At 38.4% G+C, this 18,197-nt stretch overlaps 1 protein-coding gene across 2 annotated transcripts in view; it reads left to right on the top strand.

The window, feature by feature from the left end:
- VWA8 (von Willebrand factor A domain containing 8) overlaps positions 1–18,197 on the top strand; it is a 199,716-nt gene that overhangs the window by 8,895 nt on the left and 172,624 nt on the right. For both annotated transcript variants that reach the window (XM_052786057.1, XM_052786058.1), the window contains exons 2-4: positions 3,915–3,992; positions 14,480–14,610; positions 16,735–16,845. In XM_052786057.1, coding sequence (XP_052642017.1) covers positions 3,915–3,992; positions 14,480–14,610; positions 16,735–16,845 — 320 coding nt within the window. The remainder of the gene's footprint in view (positions 1–3,914; positions 3,993–14,479; positions 14,611–16,734; positions 16,846–18,197) is intronic.

Here is an 18,197-nt window from a genome sequence, read left to right as displayed (position 1 = left end):
TTGCAGTTACTGACTAGCTGTGTGTGCATGTGTGAATTGCCATTTTGCCAGAGGTGCAATTCACGCCTGTCTATTCCAGCTGCAGTAGAAAGAGCTCGTTGCATGTGTTGAGGCTGGTTTCATATCTCCTTGTTTCAGAGAGTCTCTTCAGGGTCCTGTTACTGGGTCACGATCCTTATGTGCTGCCAATTTCTGACCTGTATTGCATGGGCTCTTAAACAACCTGCTTTGTATGTTGTCCGCCCCCTGAATGGGATGTCCCCCTTACCTTTTGGATTCTGGCTTATTTCTTTTGTTTCAGCAGCCATCTCTCTTTGTGTACATCAGGCACGGCTTGTATCCCACTGTTTCCCCCAAAGACTGTGGTACCTAAGATTACTGTTTTCTGTGTGGGAGATGAGAAACGAGGGGCACATCTTCACTGCTTGCCTAAGCACCCCTGATACAGGCTACAAAGTCTCCATCGCAAAACCCTGTGTGTATAGCTTTTGTCTACAATAGTGTGGTAGTAGCTTCCAAGTGGAGTCAAATAATTTGGGATACATGTTCTCAAATTTTGAGTCTTGCTGATTTAACACCACCATTTTACCAAGCATGCTGTTGTCAGTTACTTGCCAGCTGGTGAAACGTTGGAAAGAGCCTGTCCTGGATGACTCTGTTCAAAGAGTTTGGAAATGCAGTGGAAATGGAGTAACCAAACATGAGATTTTAAACAAGTACAGAAGAAACAAATGAGACAAGAAAAGATAGCCCAGGTGGAAGTGTGTGATAAGATTAGTGGGCTAATCCCCCCTGTGCTCATTTAGCTAGAAAAACAGACTCTGCTGTCTTGGTTTATTGTTGCTTAAAGTTCTATTAAACACTGCTAATATTTTTGCTTTTTGGACAGATGCAAGCTGGAGGCAACATTTGTCTCCAGGCAGCAACAAACCTGTTAAAAGCTGCATGCCCTGACTGTATGCTAGGGATTTTGTGTGCTCAGCTCTCTCCACATCTTGCATATAGTTCCCTCCCAGCCCATTTTTCATGAAAGTTTGTAGGGTCCCTTGATGGCTGGAATATTTGTGGAATTTTGGGGCATGATTAGATGTGTTGATCAAGGGTTAGCATGTTATGGACTGACATAAATACCACCAGAAGAGATGCATTTTCCATTCTTCACCTAGACCAAACTCAGTTGTGGGGTTGGTTTTGGGGGTTTTTTTTTGGCAGTACAGGAAATCAACTAAGGCTTTTTCAGTACTGTGCCAATAAAGTAGGTACTTAAAATTCTCTCCTGTAGATGATGCCACCATTCCAATGTATCAAAAAAGTCTGACACCTTGTTGTTTCAGCATCTTGTCCCTACTGTGTTTTGGAAGACTGTGTATGCATGAAAGAGTATTTACAACTTAAGCTGAGGTGGTTTAAGCTAGGAGCTAGTTAGTCATATACTCTTGTCTCATTGCATGTTGGCTGGGGAATGGTGAGAAAACTGGCACTAATTTCCGAAGGATGTATCAGGCAACCTGCTCTTTTTAGACTGTTAAAATTCTTCCTAGCTGAGCTAATGAGAGAGGTGTCAACTGTTGCAGGAAGCAGTGGGCTCCTACGATGTTTTCATCAACTTGGATGCATCTTGGTCAATCCTCTAGCTGTTCCCCAGTGAGAGTGACTGGAGCTGCAGCAGAAGAAAGGGAAAGGGAGATGATGCTTAGGCAGTAAAATAGTTTCTCTTACTTTAAAAGTTAGAGAAGTAGGCAAAGTCCTGGGAGAGCCAAAGCCTAGATTTTACTCCCTGCAGTGGATGTGTCTGTTGTCCAGTGACTTAAATTTAAGATATATAACAGTTCGCAAAATGGGGACCAGGCCCATAAGCTATCATGGGACTTTCTTTTGGAGTGAGTTTGAGTGCTTCTGGCTGAAGAGAGCACAGTACTCTTAGGTGCATTTGAACTGCAAATTCAGTGAGGGCCAGGAAATGAGCTAAAGCCCTAGACTGCTGCCTATCGTTAGTTTAGCCCCAGCTCTGTTTGGGACCATTCCACTTCTTAGCTCCTGCACACATCTGCCAGGGAACGGTGCTTAGCTCTAGCAGACAGGAGGGGGAACTGCTTGGTGCTGCTTGTCCTCAGGACCAAGAATGAACCTTTGGCCACCTTTTATTTGGCAGTACTGCTGTTGCCTGTCTCCCACTTTCTGGCAAGGCATTGAAACACTGTATTGTTGCATAAAATGTGGGAACTACCACCAGCTTACCACCTTCTGCCAATATTTTAAGGAAAAAATGAGAGGCTGATTATTTGGACTTCAGGAGCAACATAAAGACTCATGTGCAGGCATGTATGTCAGCCTGTGAATCCCAGTCTTAGCATTGTTGTTAAACCCTTAAATTTGGGAGGAAATCAGCTATAATCCTTTCTTCGCTGCTTCCTGTTTGTTGCTGTAGGTGATTCTTCTCTGGCTGCTATAAAGCTAGTGCTAAATGTGTAACCTCTCCCATGGATTGTGTGAGTCATGTCAGAACCTGGGGATTCTCATTCCTGTGAGATGAGTGCAAAACCAGAGTCACTGCTGACTGGAAGGAGAGCTGCTGTACGTATGGGAGTAGTTTTTGTTGCCCCTGTTAAATTGGACAAGTTTCCTCTTCAGCATCTCCCTCTCTGCTTCCAGCATTGGTCTTCTGAACTCTTTGACTCCTTACACAGCACTGGAGATTAGGCAACCGCAGAGTGGGTCCTCTTGGATGGAGCAGGACAAGGTGCAGATGTACAGAGGGATTTTTAGAGTTGGATCTCATTTGTGGGCTATGTACTTTCTGCATCTCATTTCTGAGAAAAGCTCAAGAAACAGTTTCAAAACTTGGCCTCGATTCATGCAAAGGTAGCGTAATCAAAGTGCTGTGGCACAACTTGCAGCCCTGTGCAGCAGTCTTACTCCAGTAATACTCTCCGTCCTCGTGCACGCACTACAGTGCCTGTTGGGCAGCGAAGGTGGTGTTATCTTCAGCAAAAATAATGGAAAAAACATCATTTTACTAGTCATCTCAGTTTCATGGTCTTAATACTTTTGAACTCATTTGCATGGCCCAGACGGTCTCTTGAAAAAAAAAAAACAAAACTTTTGAGTTTGTTACCAGTCTGCAGTTCATTTTGTTTGGCTTCACGAATTTTGGGTGTTGTGCTGTTTTTCTGTGTGACCACCACCGCCTTGGTGCTCGCCCATTTCCTGGCTGTAAAGTAGATTTCACTTCTGATTTCCATGAGAAAGTACACAGGGCATGCCCTGCAATTTAATTCAAGCCTGTGGTTGCAGAAAGACAGATAAGACAAGCGGGTCCTAGTAAGAGACCAGTAAATAAAATGGCCAGGTGCTTTAGTTTTGGTGAAATCCAGAGCAAGAAATGCTTGAGACCTCTCAAACCTTGGAAAGGTGGCAGGTTCTGCAGCCATACAGTCAGAGGGTGCAGGAAGGGCCCACTGATGTGAATATGTTGTTTTGTGCCTCCGACAGATACTGTTTCAGGCTGCTTGAAAACTCAGGGAAATCATCACCCCTACAAGTGTTTCTCACTGCTAGTGCTGCAGACAAACAGGCTAAAGATTTAATTTCAATAAATCAATGATGGTAGCTGGAATGGGGTTCTACAGTGAGCTTGTATTCCAGAGCTCCCAATGAAGTGAGGTATGGTTATAACAACAGTAACAAAAGAAAAAAGTCAAGGAATATTAATTAAATGTAAATTGTCCTGGTACCTGATCTATTGAAAAGCAGCAGAGCCTAATTAGTAAACTAATAGTTCTCAAACACATTACAGGCTGCTTGAACACACAGCCAGACTTACCACAGCAGGCCTATGATATAAACTTTAATATAAAGACATTAAACGCTTTAAAAGTATCTGGGAACTAAACCACTTCTTTTATCTTTTTTAGGTGATACTGTCACTATTGGAGATGTGTCTTTTAAACTCAAAACACCGAAGAACCCAGAACTTGTTCCACAGAACTACAGTAAGAATCTGCTTTCCTTTCGAATAAGTTTCAAGGCTTTATTCAAAAAACTTCTACTCACTCAAGTCACCCCACTGACTTTACTGAAATTATCTAAGAAATATGTTTTGAAAAAGCATGCAATTTGGGGAAGGCTATCTTTGCTGAGTTCTTTACTGTATCTCTGGTTCAGCTGGTTATATAGGAATCCCTTAATTTTGAATTAACTTGTCCCATTGGTCAGTGGGACAATAAAAGGGTCATTTGTGATTGTTTAAATATTTTGTTCAAAAGGGGTCTCATCCAGCAATTACTTCTAAAAATAATACAGTAATCTCAAATGGTTTGCTTATAAAACTGTAGCAGTTTAAAATTATCATTCAGTTGCAGTATGATTATATGTCCTAGGAGTTTTCGGCTGTATGGCAGATGTATGGTGTTTTTCTACTGTGGTATTTAGTATTCCCAGATTGTCACGTTATTATTGTCAGCAAACATACAGATCTTTGCAATCCATCAAGTTAATGAGAAGTCAATTGCATAGTGATAAAAAATGCTATCAGATACTTACAAAAGACACAGCCAATTATGCCCATTAACAATGGGCATACATGTACTTACAATTAATTCACATTATGTTTTGATATCTTATTAAAATGCCACATATTTGCAGCCATCCACATTTCCTCTTTGTTGAGAATACATGCTTCTTGAGCTTTTCCTTTTGTACCGTGGATCAGCAAGTGAATCATGTTTTCGTTGTGGCATTTCCTAGGGCAGTACAGGCCAACTATTTCCTGAGGATCCAAAATGATGAGTTGCCATTTGTTCAGCACTTTCACATGTAGGCTGCTGGATGTCTGAATTTAAATTACACACACACACACACACACACCCCCAACAACTGATTTTTCCACCCAGATAAATTTTCAGACCAAAAGCAAGCACACGTGGCATTCTAAAGGGATATATATATATATATATATACTACTCTTAGACAGGGCCAAGCATTGAGAATGCCTAGTGACTGTCATTGCTGGGCTTGCAAGGTTCTACAGCTGGAAACTGAGTGTAGTAATTCACTTCAAGTGAATTTGATTTCCAACATGTCTAAATTCATTCCATGACATTTTGAAGCAGATGCCAAGAAAACTGCTGGGGCGCTGAGTTTTTTTATTTTTGTTTATTCTTTTAGAAGGATGGCATTGATAATATCAACAGCAGACTTGCCACTACACAGCTGGCAGGATGGCAGGTAACTGCTGGGAGAGAGATACCGAGGGCAAGAGGGACGTTGCAGGTGTACAGGGAATGCTACTGGTACAGTATCAGAAAGGGCAGGAGCTGCTGTGTGGTTTATATTGTTGTGTTCTTAGGCCATAGTACTTCAGGTGATCAGACAGGCTTTAGGTGGCCCTGCTTGAGCAGAAGAGTTGGACAAGATGACATCCAGGGTTCCCTTCCAAGCTTAACCCTTCTGTGTTTCTGTGATTCCTGACTTCGTAGTAACTGTGGGGTAGCAGACCTGTGTTACCATTGACATGTTTAGATTACTGTTTCTTAACTCTACTCTGACGTGCAATATTTCTTCTGAAATGTTTGTCCTTTGAGAGGTGTAGCAGGAATATAGAATCATAGAATGGTTTGGGTTGGAAGGAACTTTTAAAGGTCACCTAGTCCAACTCCCCCTGCAATGAGCAGGGACATCTTCAGCTAGATCAGGTTGCTCAGAGAGCAGCAATATAGAGAGGAAGATTTTGTTTGCTTTCAGTCCTTGACTAGAGTCAAGTCTGCGAGTAGTCTGGTAGGCCAGATCGCCGATCTGCATCTGGATCCTATACCCCCGTAGGCATCACACTGTGATGCTTTCCTACCAGGTGATCTAAGGTACCAAAGATAACCCAGTGCCATCTGTCAGCCCTTGCTGTTATGGGGTAGCCCATGAGGAAACGGTTTCCGTTTTGGACTGTAATGACAAATCCCACACTTCATGAGTTCTCTGGGAATGCGGCCAAACAGTTGAGAAATGCTGCTCTGCATTATTACTTTTTATAGCTTCTAAAACGATAGATGTTTGCTTTTCATCATTTATTTTGTATGCCTATTTTCTCATTTTTGTCATGAAGCAAGGACATCAGTTGTCTATGTCAACGACTAATGTGATCTGCTTCACTTCTTTACATTTCTTGTAGACTGTTTTGCTTTTTGGTTTTCTGTACTGTACCAAATGTGTTAATTTGGGAAAGTAAGAGAATTATGAAAACATTTGGTAGAATCAGAGATTTTTCTAGTTAACGATTATAAGAAGGAAAAAGTGGTTGAAAACTAATCTGATAGCAAAACGTTATTAAACATGGAAGTGTACAGAATGATGGGATCCTAGCTAAAATCTGATACTGCAACTAAAAGTGAAATTTATTAGCACATATTAAGTGTATTATTAGTTGTATCTTTTTTTTTTTTTTTTTAATAATCATGACTGAAAGGAGCCTCTGTCATGCTTGGGATACTGTTGTTCTATCAGTATTCATGTACTTACAGTAGGATTACATAAGGTACAAAATTTTGCTTTTAAATCTAAATATTAAATTAGTTAAAATTAAGTAGGGTAGAATATTCATGTATTTAATAGCAGAAAATCCATTTCAAATACTTAAGTACAATTTCTTTGTATATTTAAATTGAGGAAATTTTTTTATCCCTTAGTGCTTATGTTCTATGGTTAAGTTACTGTGGAGAACAAAGATATATTCCTCTAGTGAAATTAAGTACATTGTATTGGCTTCATGTTAATTATCTCCTCTTTGTGAGGCATTTAGAGAGTATGTGCATTACTTAAGATATTTTTTGTTGTTTTAAGAGTACTTTTTGTTTTGCTGCGTGAATGACTGCTGTAGATACAAGATCTCTTGGTGTGAAATAGATGAACGTAATTGCATATTTATACTCATCTATAAACTGAAATATTACATGTTTTGAAATTTTATTATAGTAAATAATATTACATTTAAATGACCAAGATATTTACCTGATTTTTTTTAAACTAAGACTAGAAATAATTTGGTCATCCACTTAAGTGGGAAATATCCCTGAAAAGGTCTCAGACATTGTAAAGTTTGCAGTGGAGTAAAAACTAAGAGGAGGGAATTGAAGCAGTTACAGTTCATTTACTAGTACTGCATATGATACTGTTTTCTAGCTCATCTTTTGTGTAGAATAGAATGTTTCTGCTTTTGTTATTCTGCCAGATAAAAGCCATGTTAAAATGCAGTGATGTTGAAAGTGCCTATCTATAATTTACAGCAAATTTTAGGGATGTTACAACTTATTCTAAACTCAGCATTGTTATTCCAGTCTTAAAAATAGCCTTAAAAATCTGAAAAAAATTGTATCATGGAATGTAAATGTATTAAGTACCTACAAAACTTTAAATTTGTCATTTTGTCACATAATTGATACCAAAATATTTCATTCTTTGTGTTACCAGATTAAACTGATTTTTAACTCCTTTATTGAACCTTGTCACCTTTTGCAGAAATAGATAGGAGGGGTATTGCTGGTTACCTTATGTTTTCATGTCTTTGCTTTTCAGTTTTATGCTAGGTACCTAGCAGGTTCTGTATGAAGTACTCCATTTTGTGTGTTAATGTAAAATATTAATTTGTTTTGCTGTTGTTGGCAAATGGCTTTTTCTCGGAAGATGATAATTAAAGGTACATAAAATCTGAATTGTTCTTATTTTTCTTTTTATAAGTGACAAGTAAAAATGAGTCATACACAAGGTAATTTTGTTAATGGGATTTCTGTCATAACTGTGTCTGGCACATTCTAGAAAGAGGGCACTTATTTTTGCACTGCTTGTTCTTTTATCAGTAAAAATAAAACCTACATTTTTAAAATATCACCATGCCTGAAAAGCATGATTGTTTCTTTAATTATACTTTGGAGAAACTTTGTATGGCTTGCCATGATATTTTAGATCTAAAATGGAATTGTGAGAACGCACATGATTTTTTTTTTTTATTTTATTTTATTTTTATGTTGAGTTCATGTCAGTGCACTGCTTTTGTTAATGGTTTCTGGAAATTTTATGAAAATGACAATGTACCTGATATTTCATGTATTTATTAATCTTGGCAAAACAATTCCTAACATAGCTCTTCCAGGACACTTTGTTCAATGATGGCAAATTCTTGTTAAGGCAGGAAAAGGCATGTTCTTTTGCAATAGCATGTCGGCTTTGCTGCTCTCTGAAGGTGCAAGTGCATTTGGGGGTTTGGCTTGTAGTCATGTTACATGCAACTGCATTGAACTGTGGAAGATTAATTTCAAACCATGTGTGGTTTTGTGCCAGGTCTCCTGAGTCTGAGCACCCTCCCCAGTGTGTGATCAAAAGTGACGTGCAGGTATACAAGGGGTTAAGTGATAAATCCTGTTAGTTTTGTCAGTTGAGATATATGGAAGACCAATTATTGTGAGGAATTTAAGCAGAAGGTTTGTGCCTATAACAATGAAATACAAAAAAAGTAGCACTAAATGGATTTCTGTGCCTTAAAGGGAGTTGTTTTAATGTTGAGGAAATTGGGGTTATTTCTCTGTAGTAGGCTCAGTGGTGCCAACAGTTGCTGCTGTTCTTCACCTGAAAGATCCGCAATTGCCTTAACAGTAAGACACGTCTGTGTCCTTCTCCCAAAATAGTATGCACCACGTGCAGAAGCAGGGACAAGCATGTGTGTTCAGTTATTGCTCAAAGTAAGTTCAGATCTGTGCTGGAACGTGTGTTCGTTCTTCTTTCTGTTAACTTTAAATCTGAGTGTCAGAGTGCAATGCGTTACAGAGACAGGTTGTATTGCAGCATGACTGTAATTTTGTGCTAACAAAGACTTTTGTCATTACATTTTTTCTTTCCTAGCCTAAGGAAAGATGTCTGTTGTCAGAAATGGTGATTATTTTAGCAGTTTGAGTTTTCACGTAGGCTTGCAACTGATCTGCTACTTGGCTCTTACCACCTAATCCAAAATCTGAAATAGTGGGTTTTTTGTCAGTAGAGCTCTGAACGTTTTACACCATTATCCCCATTTTGCCTATACCGAGAGCAAGGCGCAGGGAGACACAGGGACATGGAAACCTACAGCGGAGGTCTGGGTGGAGCTCAGGGAGTTGTCTGCACTGTTCCTTGTGTCTCAAAGCAGGGTCAGCTGAATCCGAACCGTTCCTCAGAGGTGTTTGTCCTCCTTGTTCTTAAAATCTGCTGGTGACGTAGATTCCAGAACCTCACTGCACACTTTACTCCAGTAATTAACCATTCTTTTGTGGAAAAAAAGCTTTTTCTGATGCTTCATTTGGATGTTTTTGGACATTTTTTTAGTACCCTGGGGCTTGTTCTGTCTAGCATAACCATGATGTACAGATAACTTTTTTCTTCACTGTGATTGTCTTGCATATTGGAAAACTGTTGTTATGATTTCCAGTCATTCATTTTCTAGACTGAGTTCCAGTTTCTTTTGATAATTCTTCTTGCTCTTTTCTAGAATCTCTTGAACTTTTTGGTGCTGGACTCAGCTGTTGCGCTCAAAAGCAGATACAGTATCTCCCTCCAGTTGGAGTCTGAGCTACAGATAAACTGCTCTGGCTATGTATTTCCCCTGCGAGTTGTACATCTAGCTAAGAATAGTTTCATTTATTCCATGTTTATATGTCACTAAGAGAAACTTAGTCTTCTGATTCCCATTCAGGGTTCCTTCCAGAAAGCTATTTGTTTTACATGATTCCTTTATATTCTCTTTTCATTTATACTCACATGGAGAAACATGATTTACCTATGTAGATCTTAGAACTTCTTGTGAAGTAATTGACTCGGAGGAATTAATGATAAATGAGTTGAAATAACTTCCCCCTTTCTAAGCCCCTGCAAAGACTTGCAACTTGTTTCCTTACCACCGCAAGAGCAAAAATTTTTGGAATGAAGACTGTTTCTGTGAAAAATTTATGAGGAAAAATAGTTATTCCAGTGAAAACTGTCTATGTTGTAACCACGTTATGAGACTTTGAAAACTCTTTGGGCTCTGTGCATCAGCATAAAATTGGAAGAGTAGCAGTGTTTCACTTGCGAAGGGCTAAATGAAAGCAGCTGAAAGCAGGGTGCATAGGAGTGCCTCCCTCTTCACCTTGGCCATGCTGCCTCCTTCACTGCGTCCCTGGGCAACTCACACTCTTCCTTCATTGTCCCTCAGCCTGAACAAGCTGTGAAATAAGCCTCAGTGAGCTCAGGGTTTTTTTTAACATTTTCCCTTTTTGAAATGTGTTTATGTTTTTAGACAAAGGCCTCCCTCCTTGTCCCCTTCTTCCTCAAAACATATGTTACGGCAGCCGCCCCTGTGCTGGATGGGCTGCAAACTGCTGTGGAAAGGACTCCCTCGGTAATAAGACGAGAGGGAGATCTTTTTCCCCTCGTGAACTTTTGCCTCTCCTGATAAAAGGAGCCGGTCTCAGACCCTGAACATGCACTGTAGCAAAGGTTCAGGGTATGCAGAGGTCTTTTTGTATTCTGTTGAAAGTTATATTTATTGATCTTTTCTAAGTGCCTGTTGGTTATTATGTGATTGACCACACTGGAGTCATACAGGGACACGAGCTCTAATGTATTTTGTACCACATCTGGAATAGATATTCTTGGGAATCAGTTCATTTAACTGTCTCTGAACAGTGGGAAGAGGTAGGTGTCTCCTTCATTTATGGGATTTCTTCTGTAGGAGGGACACAAGGACTTGCCAGCAGATACTGTCTGCTATCGCTAGTGAATCTTACGGCTTTAGTGAGTGTAGCATGTGCCAAGAATTCAAGTATGAGTGAACTGGAAAATTTCCGAGGCTAGCATAGCCATTTCGGTCTTGGTTTTATCAAAAGCTGATTTGTGGATCAAACAAGAGCAGCTGCTGCATTTGCTTCAAAAATCTATCTGCAACATTTTCTTCTTTTCTTATTTGGGGATTTCTCCATTCAGCTTCAACTGCTCACTTGACAAAATGTTTGTGCAGATTCTGCTAGGTATTGTCTTACTTACCACGTATTACAAAGCAATAGAATGCAATTTGTTTCACTGGCCATCCTTGATACACAGGAATAGCAAATTGTAGCACCGACTACACTCCTGCATGTGCCAGATGGTGTCTTTGAGAATACACTACAGAGGCTTCCTACGCACCATCCTGCAGATTAAGAGTATAGGGCCAGCTACTCAACTACTGCAAATCAGCAGAGTGCCACTAAACAGACTGTGCAAACCCAGTTTGCATTAGATGCTATCTGACTCATGGGATAATTAATAAAAATTGCTGTAATATATATGGTGATGCTTTTTTCAGCTAATTTGCCCTGTCTTCTAAATGTCATAGAAAATGATTATATGGTGCTTGTAGTAAAGTTAATACACAGTACTTGAACAGGGAGGAATTTTTTCAAGTCATGTTAGAGAAAAAAAAGCTTTGCAATGCAGATACAATGGTACCAGTAGTCTAAATATATAGAAATAATATACAACATACTGTGTATGTGCATCTGAAGTTGCTTTGGAAACAGTTTATGCAGCATAGACTGCATGTACAAAGAACATTTTATATTCTTCTGATTTTAGAAGGATGTAACTGGGAAACTGAAGTAGGTTTAATATCTGGAGCGATGTAGCGATATTATATGTTAGAATAGAAGGAACGGACAAGTGGAAGCTGCTGTCATGACAGTTCACCTTAGGGAATGCTTGCTTTGAATTGTTGGCATTACTTGTAACAGGCTTCCTTTCAGTGAGTTTGCAGATGGTCAGTGTGCTGACTTTGTGACTGAAAACATGTATTATAATTGATCCAGCTGTAATCTGTATGTTAGGAGAATGATGTGAATGGTGAAGCAATGAAACCATTTTCTAGGAAATGCATCAATAAGGAGTTATCTTTTGTGTTTTCTCAAAAAAAGCAAAGTTAGGAAATTATAGCAGACTTTTAAAAGTTGCATTTTTCATATTAATATTTCAGAGTAAATTTGGATTGTTTAAACACAGTGACAAGAATATATGCCCTTTAATTCCTTAAGGTCTGCAGGGGGATCTCATTCCTAAGATTTTAGATTTTTTGAATGCTGTACACTCATATTCTCTTTTACATGACAGTTTGTCTTGCAGATGCTGCTGAATGTTCTTAAATCCTGTTTCTATTTATGGTACTGCTTTTAAGTCTGACCCAAGTTTTTTCCTGAGACCATCCTAAAAATAAAAAAGATAGCTAAACATATTAATGTGAATTACACCAGAGGCATTTGTTAGTCATGCTTTGTCAAAGCTGGTTTTGCCATGCTTCTAATGCGTGACTTCTGACATGAAAGAATTCAGTGTTTCAGCAAGATTTCCAAGCTTATTTGTCCACTTTAAGTAAAGTAACTTTTAGGGGGGGGAAAGCTATTATAAAAATACACTACAGGCACATTGGCAAGTTCATACAGCAGGTAGAAGTAATAATGAATGTGCCTTGTGCCTCTCAGTGAGATCTCTGGGTTGCAATTTTAATAGTACCTTTAATATAACACTTTTTATTTGTGTGGTGCTCTCAAATTACCATACCTGGCCAGTAGCAAAGTTTGGACAAAGCAGTTCTTCTGGTGTGATGTATTACTCTGTATTTCCAAAAGAGTATATGTAATAGGAACTTCCTTAATTTTCTTGAAAATCTCATAGAAAGGAACATGTTATTCTCTGTGAGGAATTTATTTGCATTTGGCCTATTGTGTGTGGTACATGTGATGTGCATTGCTTTTGGAAAACAGTATTGCAGCGAAGAAGAAAATATTTTTACATTCATATGATCTTACCGTACCATATACGAAAACTAATCCTGGGCGTGCTAATGACAGTTGTTTAGAAAACAAACCAAAATAAAAAAGCAAACCTGAAATGTTTATTTACAATTAATCTGATAATCCTAATGCATAGATTGCTCACCTATGTGTGTATGCTATTCCTGTTCATATTGGTGGTAAGGATACAGTAGATTTCTCTGGAAGCAGAAGAAGATTTCAAATGGTTTGTTTTCCTGAGTGCCAGACCAAAACATTCAGTTAAAATTTTTAATAAAGTTTTCCTTATCCACCTTTATGCTTGAAAAATCTTCCTTGAATCTCATACAGTCATTTAATACTGTTTCCTTGATCTTACAAAAATGAATTTTAATTCTGGTATACAAAGATTCAACAGTGAACTGAAAGCCCTCAGAACTGAGGGGCACTATTGCTTGCCATCCTTAACTCTGCCCTGCACGTACTGCCTCCCCTGTCTCAGGAAAGCTGATGTAGAACCGAGGCTTGTTTTTTTTTTTAAATTTTGGCTTCTAATTGCAACCAGGAATCACACTGAAAAAAGGTAAATAACCAAGTATTAATTTGGAGATTCCATCGCCTCTTGCTCCTCTTACTGTACTTCAGCATCCCAGATACCACCACCCTTGAGGCTCCAGCCTCAGACCTCATCATTGGTCTTGTCAGATTGGTCTGAAAGCAACCATATACATACATGCATACATAAATCTTCCTCCTGGCTTGCTTGTGTTCTCCTTCTCCTCCTGCACTAGCGCTTTTTGCTTGTGCCTGAGAAAGAGCCAGGCTTTGCTGGGGGGTATGTAAAGGAGTATTCTGGGGATAGAGCAATGTACAGCAGTGGGAATGGTGCCCCTCCTTCAGTATGCTCTTTCTGCATGGTGCTTTCCAGTGCTGCCAACATTTCCATATGTGTGATAAAGGTTTTAGTTTAATTATAATTAAGTTATTGCTTTTTAAAATAATAAGGTTATGGTATTCTTAATAGAAATAAGTGGATCTGCTTTGAGTTGTTTTTTATTATGATTTTGGAAGCTGCGTGGTATTGATGTAGTGATATTGCAAGGTTTGCATTTCCTTGGTAATTTAATTCTGTGTTTGATTGTGTCAAAATGTAAACAGAAGTGCAGTTGTCTTTTAAGAAAATAACAAATTATATACGTCCCTGAACATTAATCTTAGTCGTGTGCAAGCACAGTATATATTTTTTTTTAAAGTTCATGATGCACAGAAGCATCGGGATATAGGCTGGATAAATATTTTCCAAATTATCAATAATGTATCTATGTTATATTAACTGATGCTGAGAAACCCATTCAACATTGGGTAATAAAAAACAGTCTTTGCATTGATCAGTTTAATGTGAATTGAGAATCAACTTTTTTTTTTCTGTTTTTTGTTGGGGTTTTTTTTGAAGGATGAAGTTGGGCAGAGAAAAAGGCAATGACTAAGATAGGTATATAAACTTATATGTAAATTAAGTAATCTAATATAAACTGTGTGTGGAATTCCCTGCTTTTCAGCTATCTGGCTTTAGGGCAGCACATCTTTGTGTCTTTGTTTTGGAGATAAGAACAAAAAAATGTGTGAACGGCCAGGTATCTAACACTTTTCAAAATTAAATAATGTGTTCTTATCTTTGTGTTTCAAAGTGACAGATTCTTTGGCCCAGTCTGTAGTCTACCATTTAAGATGGATAATGCAGAAAGATCTTCTTGGCCAAGATGTCTTCCTTATTGGTCCTCCTGGGCCTCTCCGTCGATCTATTGCCATGCAATATCTGGTAAGTATGTTGGTTTAAGTTCTTGGAGATATAGTCAGTAATGTCAGTTAGTCATTCTTCTACTAGCCAAATGGTAAAAGGTAGTCCTAGAAAATCTTACAGCAAGCTACTTAGGAGGTGAATAAGTTTTTCATAAATGTGCTTTCCAAAGTTCAGTTTTTGTTATGGACAAATAGAAAGTACAGACATTTTAATACATGTTTTTCTGCTTAAACTCGGGGGGGGAAGATTTGGAAAACTGTGTTGCCATATGCTATCACAAATGGAGAAACAGTTTGTTCTAGGCATTATGTATGTTAGAAGATTAAGATATCTGCCTACTGTTACAGACAACAGATCGTTTTTGCTTCATTATATAAAAAAAAGAAATGAAGGAGAGGATTTGGGAGAGGAGTGTTCTGAGAAACATTTGGGAACAGTTACCGTGAGTGATTAGAAAGAGTAGATGTGTGCATGATCCTCTCTTGGAATGCGGGAATGACTTGCCTACGTCCATCTGCGTGAACCGTGGCAGCACCAAGTGCAAAATTTCACGTTTAAATTGTCAGTGCCCTCACATGATCAGGAAGAGGGGTTGTCTGCCCAAAAAGGTGATGTGGGTAGGACTTTGTCTGCCATGAGGTCTATCTAGAATCTGGTTGGGCAGAAGGATCACAAATGGAAGTGTATAAACAGTTGTCACAAAGATCAGCCATTCCTTTAAAAATCAAAAGATACTAATTCAAAGACTAGCTCTTAGACATGAAGCACACGGGAGAAAGGTGCAAGATTTTGAACTTTGGAAAGGAGAGCAAAGATTTCTTAATTCAGCAAACTAGATATGCGACTTGATAGCTTGATGCGTTCCTTAAAATAAATGGGAAGAGTTTGGTATAACCTAAAAAGAGGACTTGGGAAACACCTGATATTGAGGCATGAGACATGGAATGTGTCTTGTTATTTTTATCACTGTTTGTATGCACCTGAGCTACATTAGAAAGGCTGCAGCTTACTGTTTCAATGCCATGCTAAAAAATATGTGAAGGCTGGTCTTTGCATGTGAGCTGATACATGCTGTGGGCCCTTTAATGAAGCTATGTAAGCTTGGAAGACTTTCATCAGCTGTTGCTGAAAGCTACTACTATGTGTTCATAAACAGGTCTAATTGTTGAAGAAAATTCTCCTGTATTTCACCTTCTGTTTTTTTCCTTTCATTATAAGAAATACAATTGTATCTACCTGCAGCATAAAGGAATTGGTGGCGTTGTAACCAATAGGTGCTTAAAAAGTGGAAAGGAAATAATTTTCATGGGTTTTTATATCTTTGCTTGATTTTTTTCATACAACTATAGTTAAAAGCTGCCTCTTAAGAGAGATCTGTTAAATATATCATACTTTTAATTGAGGGGTAAGGGCTAAGAGCATTTCAGCATGAATCTGTTTCCTAGTAGAACACATGATAAATCAGGTATGGAAGTAGTAGGAACATCAGGTACAAATACATGAGGGACATTTTTTTCCTTTAACATAGAAAATTGTCTATATATCTCATACTGAATCAAAATAAACAAACCAATAACCCAAGGGTTCTGATTTTTTAAATAGTCTATAATTTTACAGTTGCAGACTGCATCTTATGACATTAAAGAGAGAGAGGATAAGAACAATATAGTTCATCAGTGTACTGGCAAAGCATGTGCAGGTAATAATCACAACTGTGTCACAGTATAAGTGTTACTGAACAGTGAGAGTTGAAGCTTTTCAATCTTTTACGGTAAACTTCTGATTTTTATTCATGACTTGCAGATGCTGATTGTTTTTCAGAGTCCAGAACCAGAAGATTAACTTACAGGATGTTACAGATGTTCAATGGAAAGAATATATAGCTGGTTATTATGGTTTTAGAACAGGTTTGGGGAAAATAAAAGTTTATTGAGCAGAAATTCAAACCATTTTATTTGAAGCAGAACACCCTGTAAACATTTTAAAAATAAGAGATATTAGATTTTTTTTTGGAGTTATTTCAGATCACTACAATGCTGCCTAGAGCTCTTTTGTACAATTATACCACTAGGCCTATTGTTGAAGTTCATTTACTGGGGTTATAGTCTTATTTTTGTAATAACTTTAGACTATTGTCCACAGGAGCTAACAAAGCGGGAGGTTGAATATATCGCGCTATCAAGGGACACCACAGAAACTGACCTCAAACAGCGACGCGAGATCCGAGATGGTAGTGCTTTTTATCTTGATCAGGCAAGTTGCAGTCACACGCCACCTAATTATTGTTTACAAGTAGTTTGAAGGAAGTTGTGGTTTATATGATGAAAAATTAGTATGTGGATTACAGACTTGACTGACATGTTTCTGATGCAGTTAGAAAGTCTCATGTAATAGTCTTGATCTCATTATTACCGAAAATGTTATCTTTACCCAAATCCAAGATTACTCTGTCTCTTAAGAGTACTACAGGTTTGATTTAGGCAGACTGTTTTTGATATGCTTCTGGAACGAGGAGTGAGATCCATTCTGTGCAAGTTGGACAAGCACTTTTGTTGGTGTGTCTCTTCCCTAACACTTTTAGCACATTAGATGTATTCCTGAAGTGAATCTTCTGATCTAGTTTCATTGAAAAAGAGTCTAGTTCATGTATTTTAAGACTGCTCTGTGTTGTGAAACTAAGGCACAGTAAATGGAGACAACTGGGAGATTTGATTTGAAAGCTCACTGCTGATCTGGACTAAAATAATGATTTAAGCACTCCTGCCATCAGTATTGCGCCAACTCATTAGCTGATTTAGTACCACCATAGAGTGACTTAGGTTAGGTAAGATTTCTCTTTGTAAGCTATCAATGGCATGTCTCCCTTTTGATTATGCAGGTAAAATATATGCTTCATTTACAATGTCTGTTTTCCTAGATACCTAAAATTTGTGTACAAGTTAGGATCTAATTAAATAGGGTGGGTCACTTCCTCTGATGTAGTGTGAATTTAAATGTGTTATCTAAAACAGTTTTTGGTTGGTGATGCTATAGAGGTTAATAATATCACTATCATGCAAGTGATTTGTGGGCGGAAAGGGAGATAGGAACAGGAGAGGAAAAAGAACCTGAAAGCTTTGTTCTCTGTTTTAAAGAAACATTTCCCCTTTTTTCTTTTTTTTTTTTTTTTTTTTTTAATTCCCAATGATCTCTTCTTTCAGCCTCCAAAGTTTAAAGAACACTTAAACAGATTTTCCTGAAACCACAATAAATGACTTTGAGCAATGGAAGACCCTCAGAATAAGGGATAACAACTAATCTAAATAATTTTTTTTTTAGTTACTTCTAGGACTTCAAATTACAAATTACGCTTATGTATTGGGTTTGTGTGGCAAGGTTTTGGTAGCGGGAGGGGAGGTTACAGTGGTGGCTTCTGTGAGAAGCTGCTGGAAGCTTCCCCTGTGTCCGACAGAGCCAATACCAGCTGGCTCTAAGATGGACCCGCCGCTGGCCAAGACCGAGCCAATCTGTGATAGTGGTAGCACTTCTGTGATAACATATTTAAGAAGGAAAAAAAGTTGCACGGCACACAGAAACGGCAGCCGGAAAACGGAGTGAGAACATGT

Source organism: Harpia harpyja, chromosome 4 (genome assembly GCF_026419915.1).
Source record: "Harpia harpyja isolate bHarHar1 chromosome 4, bHarHar1 primary haplotype, whole genome shotgun sequence".
NCBI classification, from domain to species: Eukaryota; Metazoa; Chordata; class Aves; order Accipitriformes; family Accipitridae; genus Harpia; species Harpia harpyja.
Note: the sequence above shows the minus strand (reverse complement) of the source record. Positions and strands in the feature narration are given on the sequence as shown.